General features: G+C 36.8%; 1 protein-coding gene and 1 pseudogene across 1 annotated transcript; both read left to right on the top strand.

Annotated features, from left to right (window-relative positions):
• The first annotated feature begins 5326 nt into the window (after positions 1 to 5326).
• On the top strand, positions 5327 to 11003 carry LOC103411133 (lysine histidine transporter 1-like). Its single transcript, XM_008349782.4, has 7 exons — positions 5327 to 5890; positions 8140 to 8297; positions 8528 to 8911; positions 9408 to 9907; positions 10016 to 10107; positions 10199 to 10267; positions 10368 to 11003. The coding sequence occupies exons 1-7, from the start codon at positions 5660 to 5662 to the stop codon at positions 10464 to 10466; spliced, it is 1533 nt and encodes a 510-aa protein (XP_008348004.2). The 5' UTR covers positions 5327 to 5659; the 3' UTR covers positions 10467 to 11003.
• A 2600-nt stretch (positions 11004 to 13603) lies between these two features.
• LOC114826793 (lysine histidine transporter 1-like) lies at positions 13604 to 18423 on the top strand (annotated as a pseudogene).
• Positions 18424 to 20363: the final 1940 nt, after the last annotated feature.

Raw genomic sequence — 20363 nt, 5'->3', positions numbered from 1 at the left:
TGATTCGTGATGGAGCTCTCTACCCGGAATTCAATTACCACCTCTACAGAGGGAATCCAAATCCGGGGAAATCCGAAATTGAACTCCTGAAATTGGCTGGACCCCACATAAAATTTGATTCCCCAATTGCTAGTAAACGACAGAACGCTTGGGGAGGAATTCAATTCCGTTCTTCTCCATTCCATTCCCGATTGGTAAGCACACCATAAAGCATAGTATCATTTTCAAATTTTACGGTATTCCTTGAATTTGTTGAGAATAAATCTCACATTGATGAGAAGAGGGACTTTGCATGTGCTTATAAGTAGTTTGGCTACTTCCCATATTGCCAATTGGTTTTATGGTGGAACCTCAACTTTCTTCATGGTATCAAAGCAAGTTATCCCACTTGTGAAGTCCAAAGACCACACGTGCTCCACGTCACCCTAGTTGTCTTGTTTACATATTAGACTTGAAAATTCGCTACATGTGAGAGGGGGAGAATGAAACAGCAACACGCGCTCCAAGTCCCTCGAGCTGTGTTGTCTACATGTTGCGTGTTAGGCTTGAAAATTTTTCACACGTGAGAGAGCGTGTTGAGAATGAATCTCATATTGAAGAGAAGATGGATTTTACATGTGCTTATAAATAATTACACTATCTTTTATATTATCAATTAATTTTATAGTAAAATCTCAGTTTTCTTCATAATCTCTATTAGTGTCTCGAAGGTCATGAGTTAGAAAGAAGACACAAATATCCTCCATATCATCATCATCATGTGGCACCCGACTGGTCTCAACACTCTTAACTTTCTACTCAGGTTTCCAGATACTCCAGTGAATCTACATTTGGCACCATCCACTTCTACTCGATTTCCTATATAATGAATCGCATACTTGTTTGCATTTGACTTTATTTCTTCTCTCATAAATTATTATTTATCAAAATCACGATATGATTGGTCCAGCCTTGCATTCTCCTTACTCAATGCCGGCCCTAACAGTAGCCAGCAAATTCCCAGCACAAGCTGACATTATTATTTTTCTTAGTGGCGGGAAAGTTTAGAGGAGAGGAGGCTACCTATCTCAGAAACGGGGCATATTATAATCTTTTTGAAGATTTACAGAGGAGGTTTTAGTCCTTTTTTTTTAATTTTTAAACCAGATCACCTACCAAGAGACATTGTTGTTAGCGAGATTCGAACGCAACTCTTGGTTTAGCAAAGAGAACGATTATTACCAACTCAATCAACCCTAATTCGCTACACTGATATTATTATTCCCTAAAATATTATATAGAATTATACCCTTTTTTTATGGTAGAATACATTATATAGCACACTACATGTTGCAAGCTTGCACCCGCTATTTAGGGAGCAATCTTATATAAAATAACGTAAATTCCTCCCCACTTTTGTAATATTTTATCGCGTAGTTGATATCCTTTATATATATCCGTGGCAAAAATCATTATTAGTAGACTGTTTTTATTAATATATCAACTAGTTATATACAGATTCAATCGATGAGATTCCTAACTAAGATTGTGACTAGGTTTCCTGTGAGGTGGTACTTAACAACTTCCGTTTAGTATTTGCTAATACAGTATTTTAAACAACTCTTACAAGATAGGAAGTTGAATTTCGGCAAGAAAACAAGTACACTGCTCTAACTAGTTGAATTAGTTCGCGTTTGTGAAATACTTCTTGATTTGCGTTTTGTAAATGCACGCTATCATATTTCGGGTGATGTTGTCAGGTGTTAGAGTCTCTATGATGTAAAGTATGTAAAGACATGTTTCTCAGTAAATTTGGGTGCAAAAGACGTATGTACATTTTCTTAACCAACTGAACTAACTCGCATTTGTGAAATACTTTGCATATTAATTGCAAATGGACGTCATCATATTACAATGTGAGTCTCTGTAATGTAAAGTGTATTATGAGAGTTCAAATATTCTGCACGCAAAATCCTTTGAGGGCTCTTATGACCTGTCTTATTTGTTGAGACCTGACTATTCATTCAAACTCCATTTGAAAAGTAAAAGTAAATTAAGTAAAAAACATGTGCCACTCAAGTAGATAGGTCACATAAAATTTGAAGTTGTATAAGACCTATCACTTACAAGTGGAGAAGAATACCACTAGACCATAGTACTATAAGTGGCAATTTGAACGCGTGTTATGTGTATATAAACACATTCCTTAAATGAGTAGTGGCTTAACTATTGACTTTGTTGTAGACAAAACAAGAGTATATAATTAGACCTTGTGTTTGTGTCATTTTTGTGACATACTCGATATCTTAACAAGTCATGTCGTGAAACACCCGTTAAAGTAAACGGGTAATATAACCCGATCCGAAATTGACCCGTTAATATTATCAAGTAATATGACATGAACCGTTAAAGAATATATATTTTAAATCAATAAATAATGAAAATCTAAAAAATGAAACTCGGTGAGTAGAATAAAGCGTAAATGATAATCGACGGTTAACTTTAAATCTAAGGTTTATGGATTATGGTATCTGATTTTGGAGGGTTTTAAAAATCTAAACGACCATGTAACCATCGTCTAAGAGTAGAGGATGCAATCATGAACGTTTATATATGCTTTCATATTTTTCAAACTTATACATTAATATATCTTCAAAGGGTGGTAAATCAATAAATATTTATGACTTTTATTTATTTTGAACTCCCTTAAAAATACTATTCATGAGGGTTTGTATGGTTTTAAAAATTCAAACGACGATGTACCTATCATCAAAGGGTAATGGATGCAATCACGAGCGTTTTCATTTTTTTTTTCACATTTTTTGCACTTGTAAATTAATTATTATAATTTTTTGAATGTGTTCACTATTTTTAAGTTACTTGATATTTTTATTTATCATGTGCTTTTTGTTAATCTCACTCTTTGCCTATAGTATACCATGAAAAAAAATAAATAAATAAAACTTAAATCTTTTAATTTATATAGAATAATAATCTAATAATACATATTTAATATACAATATATAAATATACCTATGGCTATTGTATTTTATAGTAAGTTTTTTTTAGTAGTTTAACAAATTAAAATAATCAAAATAACTTTTTTTTTAACGTGTCAAAACAGGTTACCCGCGTATCATCCTTATGTAAACATGTTAATGACCCATTATTAACGGGTTATTATCCTGATAACGATACTACTAGTTATCGTGTTGATCCGAAACTCGTTATTTTCGTGTTGTGTTTACGATTTGTGCAAGAAATTGTCATATCTATATATAATCATCACTATCATGTAATGGAGGGATTAGATAAAATAAATTAACATTCCAATTTTGTGTCACGAATTTTGGTAGTGAGAGCAGCCCATGTCGCAATCTGAAATTATACATGCCAATGAAATTAATGAGACGGTCCATAATATGGAAAGGGCTAATGATTAAGCCTTGAAAGAATTAAAGATTCCATTGTGCTAAATTATAAAGAAATACTGGAAATATGATTTTAACCCCTAAAACTTAATTTTCTTCACATAAAACCCGACAAAAGTTTTTTTACTCAAATAAAACCTATTGACAAGATTCTACATCAGTAAATTCATTAATTATGTTTGACTTTACACGTTTAAAAAAAATTGATGCCTAAAATACCCCTATTTGAATATTTGAATGTTTAATGTACACAATTAATTCCATACGGGTTTGTAAATGAGAGTATTTTACAAAAATAATAAAATAATAAATTCATTGCCTAATATATAATAACAATAAAACTTGCCCAATATATGGAATAACACATGCTTAGTTTAGTCAATTAAATTATATTTTACATATAAATGTAGGTAAATTATTTCACACACATATATAACAAAAAAAAACATGCATGCTATATGTAAAAATTCAAGCAAAATAATTTACCTATAAAAAAATGTTATTTGATTCAGTGCATCTACTATTCAACTTTTAAAATGTTTTTTTTTAGTCGAAAAAGATGTTAGATTTCAAAATTTAAAATGTTAGATTGCTTAAAAAAAGCAAAATAATTTACCCAATAAATGTAAAGTACATGCAAAATAATTTACCTACAAAATAAAGTAAATCCCAAAATACATGAAAAATAATGTACCTACATACAAAATAATATTATTTTATTCAATATGAGTTTACCTATTATTTGTACATATAATAATAAAATGTGTACAATATATATGCTGATGCATACAAAATAAAATACCTACATAATGAAAAAAAATGTTATTTGATTCAAAATTAATTTACTTACAAATAATGCAATTTATTTTGATTCAGTTTACCTATTATTTGTACATATATCTTATAATAATAAAATGTGCCAAATATATGTAATAACACATGGAAAATATATTACCTACAAAATAAAAGAATGTTATTTGTTTCAATATTAATTTACCTACAAAATATGCTTTATTGCTCATCATAAATTTACATATAGGTAGATTTATTAGTTAATATGTTTGAAAATATAGTAGTACTATTATATATATATATATGTTAGGGTAATAATATGTGCAATAACTATTTGTTCATTGTAATTAAGGTGAGTAATTACATTTATTGATTTATTTTGAATATTGTGGTACAAGTTGTAAATATTTTGTAATAATAGGTTAATTACTTCTCTACTTGGCAATCATTTTCAAATTTGGGTTTTATTTTGATGTTTGTAACTAGTGGGTTTTTATTAGGAAATAAAAGTTGTAAGGGTCTATATTTAAAGAACCCAATATATTCAAATGGCCAAGCATATTTAATAACTGGAAACTAAATGGCTAAAAAAAGAAATCAATTATTTGAAGTTAATTGAAGATTTGGCGCAAAATTAAGCACAATGACGTTATAAGATTTATACACCTTTTAGTAACATAAGACTTTATAGTTGTAGTTTCGTTGATGTACGAAAAATATGCAAACGGTGTCGACAGATAGATCAAACCCTACGGGCAGTGGTGCAACTTGGCATGCTTACCGGCCGCAAGGGGCTGCACGAAACCTGCTCGATCAATATGCAAGTTGCAAGTGGGGTTACCCGATAGCAAATAATACAACAAATTAACTTGATCCACCTGCTATATATCTAGTAACCAAGCCATGACAGCTACTATCCGATTTACATAAGATTTTTGTGAAATGCAATTTTTATCCGATTTACATTAGATTTTTGTAAAACGTGCAATTTTTTGCGCAATTTAGTATTAAAAGCGTTATCTATATAAGTCGAATATAAAATTTACTCTTCCGAAATGTGTCTCTATTATATTAATAAGTAGTGACTTGAAAATGCATATTCCGTTGTTTATGATAACACTTTTAAAAATCTAGGTACTCAGATGGTGATATTTATCTTAAGTCAAATCGATTTCTTTTCGGGCAGTATACTTATGAAATATATTAATTACACGCCTCCTCCAAATTTGTCCTGGAAATTCCTTTCCTTTTTTTCCCTTCTTTTTGTGTTTGAGTTGAGGTGGATCTGGATATCTCCAGGGAATTTCAGCAGACAATGGGGTTTGCTGATAAAAAAATTAAAAGGCTTTGGATTTTTCAAAGTCAAACAAAAAAACGTAGTCGTGGAATGTAAAAACAGATAGATGAGTGCTGAGTTTCTCTGCTGAGTTGGAAGGGTAATTTAGTCCAATCCTCACATGCGAATCTCTTCTTTGTATTATATAAATAGAAAGAGCACCCTCGTTAATTTCTGTGCTCCAGACTCGACTTGCATTTCCTGTCGGGTTCTCTCTCTCTCTCTCTCTCTCTCTCTCTATATATATATATATATATATATCTGTGTTGCTGTCTTTGTTGTGTATCCTTGCAATCTTGTGCCGGCCATGGGAACCCAAGCTCCAACTGACGACAACTACAACCGTGCAGAGGTTAGTCTCTCTCTCTCTCTCTCTCTCTCTCTCTCTCTAAATCCTATGTCTCCGACACTTTCGAAAGTTCCAAAGATGTTGTAGTACCTGTGTTTGTTAGCATATTTTGTTTTTCCTTTCTGGAATGCTTTAAGACTATCATCTTTTGTGAGTGTTTCTTGTCTGGGAAAAAAGTTGTGTTTGTTTCCTGAGAAAATGCAGCAACGGAAACGAAAATAGAAAACAGAAAATGCAGCAACATGATATATATCAAAGTACACAAAAATTAGACCTGTATTTCTAGCAAATTAGAGCATTATTATATAAATATTCATAGTTCAATTTCATATGTTAATGAGTTGGAAATATTAATAAAACCACACTAAATATTAAATACAAAAATCATATATCAATGTTATCTCGTATATGCACTCTTTTTTGTAGGGTTTTGAGTCTTCTGGTGTTTGCGTTCACTGTCAAATTTGGTTGAAAGATCAACGTTCCTATCCAAATTAATTTATGGCTTACGGCTTACGGCTTACGGCATCTTGTTAAATTTCTGTGTCATTAAACCTCCTCCTTTGAATTCCTGGACAACACAAGTTAATAATTCTATGGAGGTGACTACAGATACCTAAAACAATTTAGGACCACATGTATATAGATAATTGTCTTCGCGTTCTCTCTCATCAAGCACAAATTATGGAGCAAAATACGTTTGCTTCATCCGTCTTTTAGTCACATGCTACTCACGGAACGAGGTGATATATTGTCAAAAAGAAGTTTATGCAGACTATGTTAAACCGTATATTTTTGCATTATAAGCGATTTGAGAGTGAGAATTCGAAAGCAGACATCGTGTGTAACATCCATTTCTTTGTCTTGTCATAACTCTTTATTTGATGTATTTTGACTTTAGCTACATCATTTGTATTTTGTTTGAAGTTTTGTGCGCTTGTAATATGAACACACAAGGAGATATTATTTGCAAGCTAGGTTGTCCACTTAAGAGATCTTTTGGTGTGCTCAGTGCATAAGACGGAATATTACATATCATTATACAATTGTAGGAACACTGAAAAAAAAATTCTCTCTAATTGTATAATGTCATGTGATTCTTCACCCATATTTCGAGTACACTGAAAAATATGTCGTTGACTGTATTCTCTTTGGCAAAATGTGTAGTATATTCCACGTTGCATTTAATTTCATAGCTTATCCTAAATTACATGTGACTTGATTAATTGGCAAGATTAGCTTTCCAGTTGTCACTAGAATAGTCCACAGGATGGATTTCTATATCTTGAACAAATAAATTAATGAATAATTTGTAATTTTTGTTTGAAAATTAGTAATAAAATTACAAGATTTGGATTGAATAATATGTTAATGGGCCGTAACCAAGCTTGACCGCTGTATTGGTCGTCGACGTAAGCAAGTAGTGCTGGGCCCGTTATATGGTGGGCCCAATGTTGATAAGACAGGTTGACAACATTGGTAAAAAGGTCTTTTCAACTTTTGAGTTTTGATTCCTCCCATAGAATAATAAGATACCGGAATCCGGATGCCAAATACCAAAGGTTCATTGAATTTTTCTTCCCGAAACACCCCCTAATCCTCTGGAATACCAATTGCACACCATTGCCGTTTTTTAATTATTTTTCCCTCATTCGTCCTTGATTTACAGAAGATACTTAAGCTTCGTGCACGTAAAAAGTTAGTTTTCCTCACAATTAAATTCCAGTTTCGTACCGTATGTTAGAATGTGATTTGCAATTAAATTAGAATAACTTTTTTATGTAGAGTCAAGTTTCTAGCTAACCCACCTCCGATCATATTGATTTCATTCAAGCGAATAATAATAGGATAATACTTGTATTCCTCTCTCGACAACACAAATTTTATATCAGAACTTTTCAATTTCTTGATTTTCATTTGAAGATCATCATAACAAAGAATCATTTTAATCGGAGATTATTTAATTATTTCAAATTTATAGAACAAATCGATAAAAAAAATTATAATATAAATTGACGGTATAGTACTACATAATATATTCATGATAAACCGTCCATTATTTGATATGTTTAGATAATTAAATGATCTCCAGTTCAAATAATTTTTTGTAAAATTAATTTTTAAATGAAAATTAACAAGTTGAACTGTTCCGTTAATTTTATTGGCTTACGTGATATTAGTCATTTATTTGGGTGAAAATATTTGATTGTTTTGTTTAAGATGCTGATGAAACATGTTGTTGTGTATGATAGATTGATGAAAAATTAGCAAAGCAGAAGAAAATCGACGAGTGGCTTCCGATCACTGGTTCAAGGAATGCAAAATGGTGGTACTCAGCCTTCCACAATGTCACTGCCATGGTTGGAGCTGGTGTTCTCAGTCTCCCTTACGCCATGTCCAATCTTGGATGGTATGTTAATCCCAATCAGTTCAACCTTAATCCTCTGTCACCAGTAAATAATTATACAATTCTTCAGGTCACTTTGGAAAGTAATTTCCGCATACTCCTCTCTCTGTACACCCTTGTTTACTTCTGACATTGAAATAAACAAGGGTATGAATTAGAAGGAAAGAGCATGCGGAAAACATTCTTTTTACTTTTTACTGCGGTTAATTTGCCTTCGCATTGTGGTAATTCAGGGGTCCTGGTGTGGTAATTCTAGTGCTGTCATGGATCATCACACTGTACACACTGTGGCAAATGGTTGAAATGCATGAAATGGTTCCAGGCAAACGGTTTGATCGATACCACGAGCTCGGGCAGTATGCATTTGGTGAAAAGCTTGGCCTTTACATTGTTGTGCCTCAACAGCTCATCGTCGAGGTCGGTGTCGACATTGTATACATGGTTACCGGAGGAAAATCGCTGCAGAAGGTCCACAAGTCTCTGTGCTCAGACTGTAAAAATATCAAGTTAACTTACTTCATCATGATCTTTGCATCTGTTCACTTTGTCCTCTCCCACCTTCCCAACTTCAACTCCATCTCCGGTGTGTCTTTGGCTGCTGCAGTTATGTCCTTGAGGTATAGATTCCGAACTTGACTTGATTGAAAATATTTTTAGAATGACTAAGTACTCGTTTGAGATTTATTCTGGGAAAGCTTAAAGGCGCCTTCACAAGCAATAGTGCTTTTAGTGGCTTGGATTAGTTGAAAATGTTTTTGGGTTATTGATAGATAAACTTGTCATTTTTCATGCCAGTCTCATGAATTGCTTAAAAAAAAAACACATATGAACACAAGTGTTTTTTTTGAACCATTCCCAAAGGGGCCTTAATAGTGCTTTCAGACTAACAAAAATACTTATTTCATTATTTGACAAATAAAAGTTAAAAAGAGTTCATGGATTATAAAAGTAGTTCGAGTTTTATAACAAATTTAACTTGTTTTATTCTAAAAAGCAGTAAATCACTTTCACAAAAAGTTTAGAAAAACATTTTTTAACAGGTCGTTCATTTTGTTAGTTTTTGGACTAAATTAAAGTTTAATTAATATTCAATTGATTTTTTGATGGATGCAGTTACTCTACCATCGCTTGGGCAGCCTCTGTGGACAAGGGTGTGGTAGAGAATGTTTCATATGATTACCGATCTAAGACTACATCAGGCAATGTGCTCAACTTCTTCACTGCCTTGGGTGACGTGGCTTTTGCCTATGCTGGTCACAATGTTGTTCTTGAAATCCAAGCAACAATTCCATCTACACCTGAGAAGCCATCCAAGGGACCCATGTGGAGAGGAGTCATCGTCGCCTACATCGTAGTCGCCTTGTGCTACTTCCCAGTTGCTCTGGTCGGATACTACATTTTTGGCAAATCAGTCGATGATAACATCCTCCTGTCACTCGAAAAACCTAACTGGCTCATTGCAATGGCCAACATGTTTGTTGTCATCCATGTCATCGGAAGCTATCAGATTTACGCAATGCCGGTGTTTGACATGATCGAAACTGTACTGGTAAAGAAGTTGAATTTCAAACCTACTAGAACGCTTCGCTTCATTACGCGTAATATATATGTCGGTAAGTACCCTTTTCCCTTAATTCCATCAAGTTATAACACGAGCTTAAGGGAGCATGTTGTTACCTGGGGTGGATAAATGAGTGTTCTAAATTGACATTTTATTGCAGCATTCACCATGTTCGTCGGCATTACCTTCCCTTTCTTCAGTGGTCTCCTTGGATTCTTTGGAGGATTTGCTTTCGCCCCAACAACTTATTTTGTAAGCCCGCAGTTTTTCTCCACATCTGATCCAAAACATAGCGTAAGGTTACTTGTACATTTTGATTTAATCTTGTTATAACTATCTGCAGCTCCCTTGCATAATGTGGCTTGCCATCTACAAGCCAAGGAGGTTCAGCTTGTCTTGGTGGTGCAACTATGTACGTTCATTTGTACTCATACTTCATTGTTCATAAGTTTTCGTTTCCTTTTAATTATATATTAGTTAACCTAATAATTATTTTACTTAATCATTTTCAGATCTGCATCTTTCTTGGTGTTCTTTTGATGATTCTAGCACCTATCGGAGGATTGAGAACGATCATCATTCAAGCCAAGACCTACAAATTTTACAATTAAGTCCTTCGCCACCCTTTCCGAAAAAGGATACTAGGTTGCTGCAAGATGCATCTCAGAAACGCAAAAAAGAAAATGAAGCTGTTGATGATGATGATGGAGAGTTAATTTAATTAGGACTATGTGCCTCGAGGGTCCTGCAGTAATCGAAGATCTGAAATAAATTGGAAACACAGATTGGTTTCATGGGGAAGAATTGAAACCATATCACCAATTGAAGGAACTTCAAAGGATCCTTCTTTTGTTTCATTTTCTCAGTTTGTGGTTGTGGATATATGCATGTATTTATATGTATCATCTCAATTTCTTTTCTTTTGTGCTTGTTTTTCTGCATTTTTAATTGATCTCTCTAGAAAAGATTGATAAAATCCTAAAATACATGAGAACAAATCTAGTCTTTTGTGTAATCAGTACTCTTGATAGGGCTTAGGAAAAGAGTATTTCGAACAACATTTTCGCTTTATGTAGCTTGGTGTTGACAGTCTCTTTGGTGTGCAACATTTTCTCATATATTTATCAATGACGGTTTGAAATCTTTAATGGTTGTGCTATGGTGTTGTAATGTGACGTATGCCCAAAATACCGGCAACCAGGATGCTTCACTGAGTTATCGCTAAAACTCTATTTCATATTGAAAAGCACATAAATCATCATTTTAAAGGAAAAAAAAAATGTCTGAACCCGACTGTTATTACACCCGACTAAAAAACACTTCAAAATTTGAAGCCAGTTGACACAATAAGCACAGGAAAAGCGAAAGGGGGCGTATTGGCAGGTATATTTATGCACCGTACGAGATGGATATGCAGCTGGAACTAAAGAAAGGGAGAAACAGGCCAATTTCCCCTTCATATGCACACTCTAATTCCTCGTTGTCTTATCTGTGAAGAAGAAGGACTTACATTAAATGAAATGGCAATGTCAACTTACAGGCAAACAAACAGTGCATGAGTCATGACTCCCCAAAACATCTTGAGAATTTGCCTTCCGGACTCGTTGAAACTCTTATTGCCTTGTAACTTACATTTTGTGTTGTTTTATCAGTTGAGACATTATATCACCTGCTTTTTTTATAGTAACTTTTTTCTAATGTCGGAAATAGTTGCATTATATCATCCATCATCTTGGTATGTTGTCAACCTTGTCTTACCGTAATGATACTAAATAGTCAAGATAATCTTAATAATATGATATAATTTAATTGAAGTATCAATCTGCTTCCCACACTATAAGAAAAATGACTTACTTACAACCCTAAGACATCATTGTGACATTCTAAATCAATAGCATGACACTATGTATTTTAAATTTCTCACATATCATCACATGATAAAGTTGGAACCCTATCAATTAACGTACCTTTGTTCTGTCTTTTCAACTTGATACAATCGTGCTACGATGATTAGATGCCACATACAACTAAAAAAAAAGGTCGTACCCAGTGCACAAAGCTCCCGCTTTACGCAGGGTCTGGGAGAGGTGAATGTCGGCTAGCCTTACCCCCATTTATGGAGAGGCTGCTCCCAAGTCTCGAACCCGAGACCTACCGCTCATGGGCGAAGGCACTTGCCATCGCACCAAGTGAGACCTCTTAGATGCCACATACAACTAAATAAGCAAAATAAGTGTGATTATACCATACTTAGGGCCTCCGTATGTAATTATGTAATAAAGGAAGGGGTAAATATGTAAAAAGGGGAGGAGCCCTTATTCTATAAAAGGGCCTCCTCACCCTCACAAACCCTAAGCCTCTCCTATCTAGAGTCAAGCTCTCACACTCTCTCTTGCACAAATACTCTCAGAGAAATACAATCAGTGTGGACATAGCCTAAACCTTGGGGGGTGAACCACGATACATCTTGTGTTATTTACATTTCATGCAAATTCACGGTCAGATTTACGTTGTTCCAAGACCTCCGGTTTTGTGCATCAACATTTGGCGCCGTCTGTGGGAAACGACACAAAAAACTATGTCGGTTCTTTTTCATTTTTTTTTATCAAACCTCACCACTGTGAATCTGCAAAATCACAAAAAACCCGGAAACAGAAAAGAAACCAAATCTCTCTCCTCCCCAATCTTGCATCTCTCTTTAAAACTGTTAGTTCACAAACCTTATGCGGCTCACCTTAGCCCTCCATATCATCCTTCATCTCTCTAATCTTCTCTACTTGCAACCTAAAACTTTACCCCCCAACTTTAAGATCACAGCAGAGCCATCATTTTTCGAGGCTTCGAGAGATCTCGTCAACAAATCCAAGATCAAATCCTTGCACTGCACAGTTCGTCGACAATCAAAAGATCCCATAAGAAAAAGGCGCATATACAGAAATCGCGCTGGTGCGCAGATGTCTCAAAGCCTTTAATGTCAGAATTAAAGATTCTGATGCTCTTCTCCATGTAAACTCCGATAGGTTTGTGGGTTCTAGAGCTCGGGCTCAGTTCCAATCCATTTCAGCAGAGAGAATATGAGATAGATTGAGAGAGAGATGGAGAAGGAAAAGGCGGTGAGATTGAACGTGAGAGCGAAGATGGAGAAGCTGAGCCCTGAGCAGTTGAAGGCCGTCAAAGAACAAACCGATTTGCAAGTCAATCTTCTCCAGGACTCCCTCAACAACATCCGCATTGCCACCGCCCGTCTCAGGATCGTTACCTCAACCCTTTAGGAAAGAAGATGCTCATTCCCCTTACGGCTGAAACAATCAGGAGTTTTTTCACTTCTTTATTTGAAATCAATAAATACCACTAGATCCACCCATGCAACCGCCGACGCCGCCACTTCGTCTTCATCTCGGCATTCAAACAACGGGAAGTACGAGGTGTTCCCCAGCTCATGCGATGATACACGCACCACCTCCGGCAAAAGCACCTCCGACAAAGAGCGCAAGGCCGGCCTCGTCCCCAATATCATCTTTGAGCAGGAAGACGGCCAGCACGGAGGCAATAAACGCCTCATTTATGCACGGACCAACCAGAGCCGCAAGCTCGTCGATCCCTTTAGCTGCTCTTTCTTCCTCTCCAAGCTCTTTGACCTTGAGGTTCGCTCCGACTTCGACTCCGAAAACGACGTCGTTGAGAGGGTCTGCGTTTTGTCTCGCTTGATTCATCTGGACTCTCATGGTGGGTTCTTTCTAGTTTGGTCATGATTGACAGAGTTCATTTGATTGATAAGGAAAAGCTTGTCAAGTTCATTTTAGAATGCCACGACATTGAAAATGGAGGAATTTCTGACAGACTAGACGATGTTGTTGATGTCTACCACACATACTTTGGTGTAGTTGGACTTTCCCTTCTTGAATATCCCGGGGTGAAGGCCCTAGATCCAGCTTATGCTTTGCCAGTTGATGTTATGAACAAGATTATCTTGGGTAAATAAAGCAGCTCAGATCTGGCGGTGGTGGGCAAAGAGAAGAGCTTGCGGCACATGTCTTATCATTATGCGCATCGAATCCATACATCATTTCTTAAATCACCCGATTTGGGTGAAAGCGTGTCAGATGGTAAAGATGCTTGCAAGTTGGGGATTGAAATCTTTAAGCCAAAAGAAAGAAAAATAAAGATAGGGGAAAGCAAAAGCAAAAGAAAAGCAACCAGGCCATCCCTTCAGCATTAAAGCAGCCACATGCTCCACCGAGGCCACGAGAACCCCTACCACAATGTTTTCTATTTATGTCACGATTACCCCTGTTGCCCTTAATCATGTCATCAAGCAACATATCCAAAGCAGAAAGCAGAAGGAAAAACCAAAGCAGAAAATAAAAGAGAAAGCAAAAGCAAGGAATAAACACCCCACCAGAATGATTTGATTTACTTTTCTTGTTTTTGTATGATGTGATTTATTTTTCTTATCTTTCAGAGACATCTGTATAAACCTCATCAGAGGGTAAAAAAAATGACAAAGCCCAAAATAAATGGGTTGTAATGTTGTGTAGAGGGCGAAGGCCCATACGCCCAAAATAGCTCCAACCAGGCGATCAAAAGTACGCCTAGTACTCCACAATTATTCGACAACATGCCGCTATTACCACCAACCAGGTGATCAAAAGTACGCCCAATACTCCAAAATTATTCAACAACCTGCCGCTATTACCACCAACCAAGTGATCAAAAGTACGTCCAGTACTCCCAAATTATACATGAGCATTACTCATGTCAATCATACATAAACATTCATGAGCATTACTCATATCAATCATACATAAATATTCATGAGCATCACTCATGTCAACATTTATAAACATCAGTCATGTCAATCAACATAAACATTCATGAGCAGCACTCATGTCAATTAGCTTCAAAAGCTTCATTTACAAAAGCTCTAGCTTCAAAAGCTTCATTTACAGAGCTCTAGCTTCAAAAGCTTCATTTACAGAGCTTTAGCTTCAAAAGCTTCCTTTACAGAGCTCCAACTTCAAAAGCTTCATTTACAATAGTCTAGCTTCAAAAGCTTCATTTACAGAGCTCCAGCTTCAAAGCTTCACTTGCAAAGCTTTACCTACAAAGCTTCAGTGCAGGGTATACAAATACCACTTCCGAACCACCGCCACTTCGGCCCATACATGAATTCAATTTGAAGTTTCCAGCCAACAAACTCTATTGACCGAAGACTTGGGGGACTACATTATGTACCATATATTGGGCCTCATCTGGGCCTCATGAAAAATACTTGGGGGACTCTAGCCCATCATTCATGTATTAAGGAGCGAGCCCTTATTTTATAAAAGGGACTCCCTCACCACCATTAGAGAGCATCAACTCTAGCCCATTATCTATGTACGGAGGAGCGAGCCCTTATTCTATAAAATGGACTCCCTCACTTTCATTAGAGAGCACTCATGAAAATACTTAGGGGACTTAGCCTATTATCTATATACTGAGGAGCGAGCCCTTATTCTATAAAAGGGACTCTCTCACTTTCATTAGAGAGCACTCATGAAAATACTTAGGGGACTTAGCCCATTATCTATGTACTGAGGAGTGAGCCTTTATTCTATAAAAGGGACTCTCTCACTTTCATTAGAGAGCACTCATGAAAAATACTTGGGGGACTTAGCCCATCACTTATGTATTGAGAAGCGAGCCCTTATTTTATAAAAGGGACTCCCTCACTTCGTTAGAGAGTATCGCCGCCAGCTGAGCAACCGCCTCGCCACGAGCATCACTCATAACCCATTATTCATGTACTGAGGAGTAAGCCCTTATTTTATAAAAATGACTCATTCACCTTCGTTAGAGAACATCGCCGCCAGCTGAGCAACCGTCTCACCGCGAGCATCACTCATAACCCATCATTTTTGTATTGAAGAGCGAGCCCTTATTCTATAAAAGAGACTCCCTCACCATCATTAGAGAAGAGACTCCCTCACCATCATTAGAGAGCATTAACTCTAGCTCATCATTCATGTATTGATGAGTGAGCCCTTATTCTATAAAAGAGACTTCCTCACCTTCAAACGCCACAAAGCCGAGCCAACCAAGGCAACATAAGCCACGAGCCGAGCAGCCTCACAGCGTGTGCTACTTCTAGTTGAGCATCATTTCAGATTAAGCACTGCCTCATATCGAGCATCAGTTCAAGACAGCATCTAGTTACTTCGACCTACACATGGAATGAATTTCAAGTTTCCAGCCAAAAGACTCTTTTGACTAAAGACTTGGAGGACTACTGTTTATACCATACTTAAGGCCTCCGTATTTAGACCTTGTATAAATACTCGGGAGACTCAAATGTAATTATGTAATAAAGGAAGGGGCAAATATGTAAAAAGGGAATGAGCCCTTATTCTATAAAAGGGCATCCTCACCCTCACAAACCCTAAGCCTCTCCTATCTAAAGTAAAACTCTCACACACTCTCTCTCACAAATACTCTCAGAGAAATACAATCAGTGTGGACGTAGCCCAAACCTTAGGGTGAACCACGATACATCTTGTGTTATTTACATTTCATGCAGATTCACAGTCAGATTTACGTTGTTCCAAGACCTCCGATTTTGTGTATCAACAAAGTGCAAGTCATAAACTAACTTGTGCTACAACTAATGTACACTTCAAGTTGCAACAATAGAGGACTACTGTATGACCTGGCTGACGGATAATTTTTTGCTTGATTAACTTTCAGGGGTCCTGGTTGCGTGATTCTTGTACTATCTTGGGTGTTCACTCTATTCACTTTATGGAAAATGGTTGAGATGGTTCATGGAAAGAGGTTTGATATGTACCATGAGCTAAGGCAACATGCCTTTGGTGAAAATCTAGGGCTTTGGATTGTGGTGCCCCCGATAGCTCATATGTGAAGTTGATGTGGACATTGTATATATGGCCACCGGTGGAAAATTGCAGCAGAAAGTTTACAAGACAGTGAAGAAAGACAAGGATCCGATCAAACTCACCTATTTCATCATGATCTTTGCCTCCGCTCACTTTGTCCATCTCCCCAACTTCAACTTCATCTCTGGCGTCTCGTTAGCCGCAGCAGTCATGTCATGAAGGTACATTTCATCTTCTTTTTTTGTCAAATAGTATCCTTGGGCACGTGTGACGCTTTGGATTGCAAATCATTATTCTCAAACTTGTTGTTTGATTATGATTTCAGTTACTCAACTATTGCATGGACGACTTCCATCCACAAAGGTGTTCACCCGGACGTAGCATACGGTTATAAATCTGGTAGCATGCCGGGAACAGTCTTTAACTTCTTCACTGCCTTGGGGGACATAGCTTTTGCCTATGCAGGCCACAATGTGGTCTTGGAGATCCAAGCAACAATCCCTTCGACACCCGAAAAGCCATCAAAGAAGCCTATGTGGAGAGGAGTAGTGTTGGCCTACATCGTCGTGGCATTGTGCTAGTTTCCGGTGGCTCTCATCGGATATTACACTTTTGGGAACACAGTGGAGGACAACATCATCATCTCGTTGGAGAAACCTGAATGGCTCATCATTACAGCAAACTTGTTCGTTGTCGTCCATGTCATTGGCAGTTATCAGGTAAACATGTACTAGAAAGTAGAAGAAGATTTAGTCTTGCTAAATTTTCAATTGGATTTTAATAAAATCTTTTTGGTTTTGCTCTGGCCTTTCCAAATTACAATACAGCTATTTGTAATGCTAGTATTTGACAAGACAGAAACCTTGTCGGTGAAGAAACTACACTTCAGACCTACCTTAATTATTCGTTTCGTTTCCCGAAATAATCTATGTCGGTAAGTAGTTCAGCTCATCATCCGGTAGAGTGACAGCAATCACTCGACCCTTTTCTCTCTATGCACACCATCGTTTATTGATTTATGTTCTTTAGATTGAATAAATCAATGAAAAATTAAGGGAAAAAGATATACATGACGTGCAAAAAGGGAAAATGGGTGTTTCATATATCGTTTCCCGAAGAATTAAATTAATGATTTGATCATGTGTGATTGATTTCAGCCTTCACAATGTTCATCACCATTACTTTCCCCTTCTTTGGTGGTCTTCTAGGATTCTTTGGAGGATTTGCTTTTTCCCCAACTACATATTTTGTAAGCCCTCAAATCTCTTTATGTGCAGTCAAATTTAAGTTCTACTTTTCCTTTGTCCAAGCAATATTTTAGTTTAATCTAAACTATTGATTCACTGATTCATGGTCTCCATTTGGTTTCATTCTTCAGCTCCCTTGCATTATGTGGCTTGCCATCAAGAAACCGTGCAAGTTTAGCCTATCATGGATTATTAACTGGGTACATACGTTTGTTCAAATTCTGTTGTTACTGTTTCCCGCACTTTGCTAATAACAAAGCCCTTTCCAAAACCATCGTCATTTCTAAATCGGCTTTCCTTAATTGCAGGTTTGCATTACGCTCGGCGTCATGCTGATGATTCTATCACCTATTGGAGGGTTGAGGAGTATTATACTTCAAGCCAGTACCTACAAAATTCTACAACTAATTAACAAACTTGGCACAAACATAAGTACTTTGCCCTGAACTTCAATGCAGTAGATATGGACAGATAAGCATATGTTACGAATAAGTACCATGATTGAACACTTACGGTTCTAGTGTTTATAACTATAACATCCCACATCGTCCAGGGGAGTGATCCTTAAATGTATATTTTCATCCCTACCTAGCACAAGGCCTTTTGGGAGCTCACTAGCTTCAAGTTCCGTAGGAACTCAAGTTAAGCGAGAAGGTGGCCAGAGCACTCACATGATGGGTGACCCATTGGGAAGTTGCTCGTGAGTTCCTAAAAACAAAACCATGAGGGCGTGGTCGGGGCCCAAAGCGGACAATATCGTGCTACAGTGGTGGAGCGGACCTGGGAAGTGATCCGCCTTGTCACATCCCGGCCCGGGGCAGACCACTTCCCGAGCCTGCTCCACCACAGTAACACGATATTATCCACTTTGGGCCCCGACCACACCCTCACGGCTTTGTTTCTGGGAACTCACGAGCAACTTCCTAGTGGGTCACCCATCATGGGAGTGCTCTGGCCACCTTCTCGCTGAACTTGAGTTCCTACGGAAATCGAAGCCAGTGAGCTCCCAAAAGGCCTCGTGCTAGGTAGGGATAAGAATATACATTTAAGGATGACTCATCTGGGCGATGTGGTTTAAGGATGACTCCCCTGGGTGATGTAGGATGTTACAATCCACCCCTTTAGGGGCCCGACGTCCTCGTCGGCACACTTCCGGCCATGGATTGGCTCTGATACCAAATTGTCGCATCCCGGCCAAGGCTGCCACCACATCCCAGGCTCAACTCCGTCGTAGCATGATATTGTCCGTTTTGGGCCCCGACCACGCCCTCACGGTTTTGTTTCTGGGAACTCACGAGCAACTTTCCAGTAGGTCACCCATCATGGGAGTGCTCTGGCCACCTTCTCGCTTAACTTGAATTCCTACGGAACTCGAAACCAGTGAACTCCCAAAAGGTCTCATGCTAGGTAGGGATGAGAATATACATTTAAGTATCACTCCCATTGGCGATGTGGGATGTTACAATAACGATGTGCCAACAGAGTTAACCAGAAGAAAACTTATGTAACACGCCTTCTCGGTGTGTATTTTTGCATTGTATGTTGGTATTGTTGAAATATACTAAATCGGCCTTCTCTTTAAGAAAAGAAGAGTTTAAATATTCATGTCTTACTTTAATTAACTAACACTAAAACATTTTGTAATAAAACCTCATACATTTCGGCTGTTGTAATTAATAAGTTAATAGATTTTGTTGAAAGTGGACTTTTAGCCCGTCACTCTGTACCTTAATTCATGTATATTCAGCATCAATGAAATAGAGTTCTCATTTTTGTGGATTGCTTACCGCTTTCGATATGCATGTTTAATCAATGCGTGTTGGTATTGAAGATTGAAAACAATTTTGTGTTGAAAAGAACAAGCTACATGTACAAACAGTCAAAGTCGTCGCAGGAAACTAGGTGTATATATATATAGAGTTGATTGTTTTAGATTTGGCCTTTGAACTTTACGAAACGTGGGGCATTGTTAGTTTGAATGTTTTGTGGATGTGGACTCATTGACTCGTTGATGTAGCCAAATTAATTAAAATAATAATAATAAAATACAAATACAAACATAAAGAAGTTTAATAAATAAAATTTATTTTTATTTATAATTTTGTAAGTCATATAACACTCACATCAACAAAATATGAAAACAACACGCAACGAGTTATCAAACTAACAAAAAAAATTACAGAATTAAGGAAAATGCAGACTATTTACCCAACCATAATTTATTCTGAAAAAATAATCATTATTAAAAGGAGATGAATGATTTGAAATTATTATAATAATTAAGAGAACGAGTAATTTTGAACCCGAAACACATTGGTAAAAATCCATCACTTTACCCCAGTGAAATATTAAATCCTGGCAACAAAGCAAACAGGAATATCGACAT

The sequence above is a fragment of the Malus domestica genome, chromosome 09, assembly GCF_042453785.1.
Source record: "Malus domestica chromosome 09, GDT2T_hap1".
In the NCBI taxonomy this organism is placed as follows: Eukaryota; Viridiplantae; Streptophyta; class Magnoliopsida; order Rosales; family Rosaceae; genus Malus; species Malus domestica.
This window is presented reverse-complemented; position numbering and strand designations above follow the sequence as displayed.

What these genes read in the sequence shown, in the direction of transcription:
- LOC103411133 (XM_008349782.4), top strand. Translation starts at nt 5,660, where the DNA reads ATGCGAATCTCTTCTTTGTATTATATAAATAGAAAGAGCACCCTCGTT. An exon ending in ACAACTACAACCGTGCAGAG is followed by an intron (nt 5,891 to 8,139) that starts GTTAGTCTCTCT and finishes TGTGTATGATAG; the next exon opens with ATTGATGAAAAATTAGCAAA. An exon ending in TGTCTTGGTGGTGCAACTAT is followed by an intron (nt 10,268 to 10,367) that starts GTACGTTCATTT and finishes AATCATTTTCAG; the next exon opens with ATCTGCATCTTTCTTGGTGT.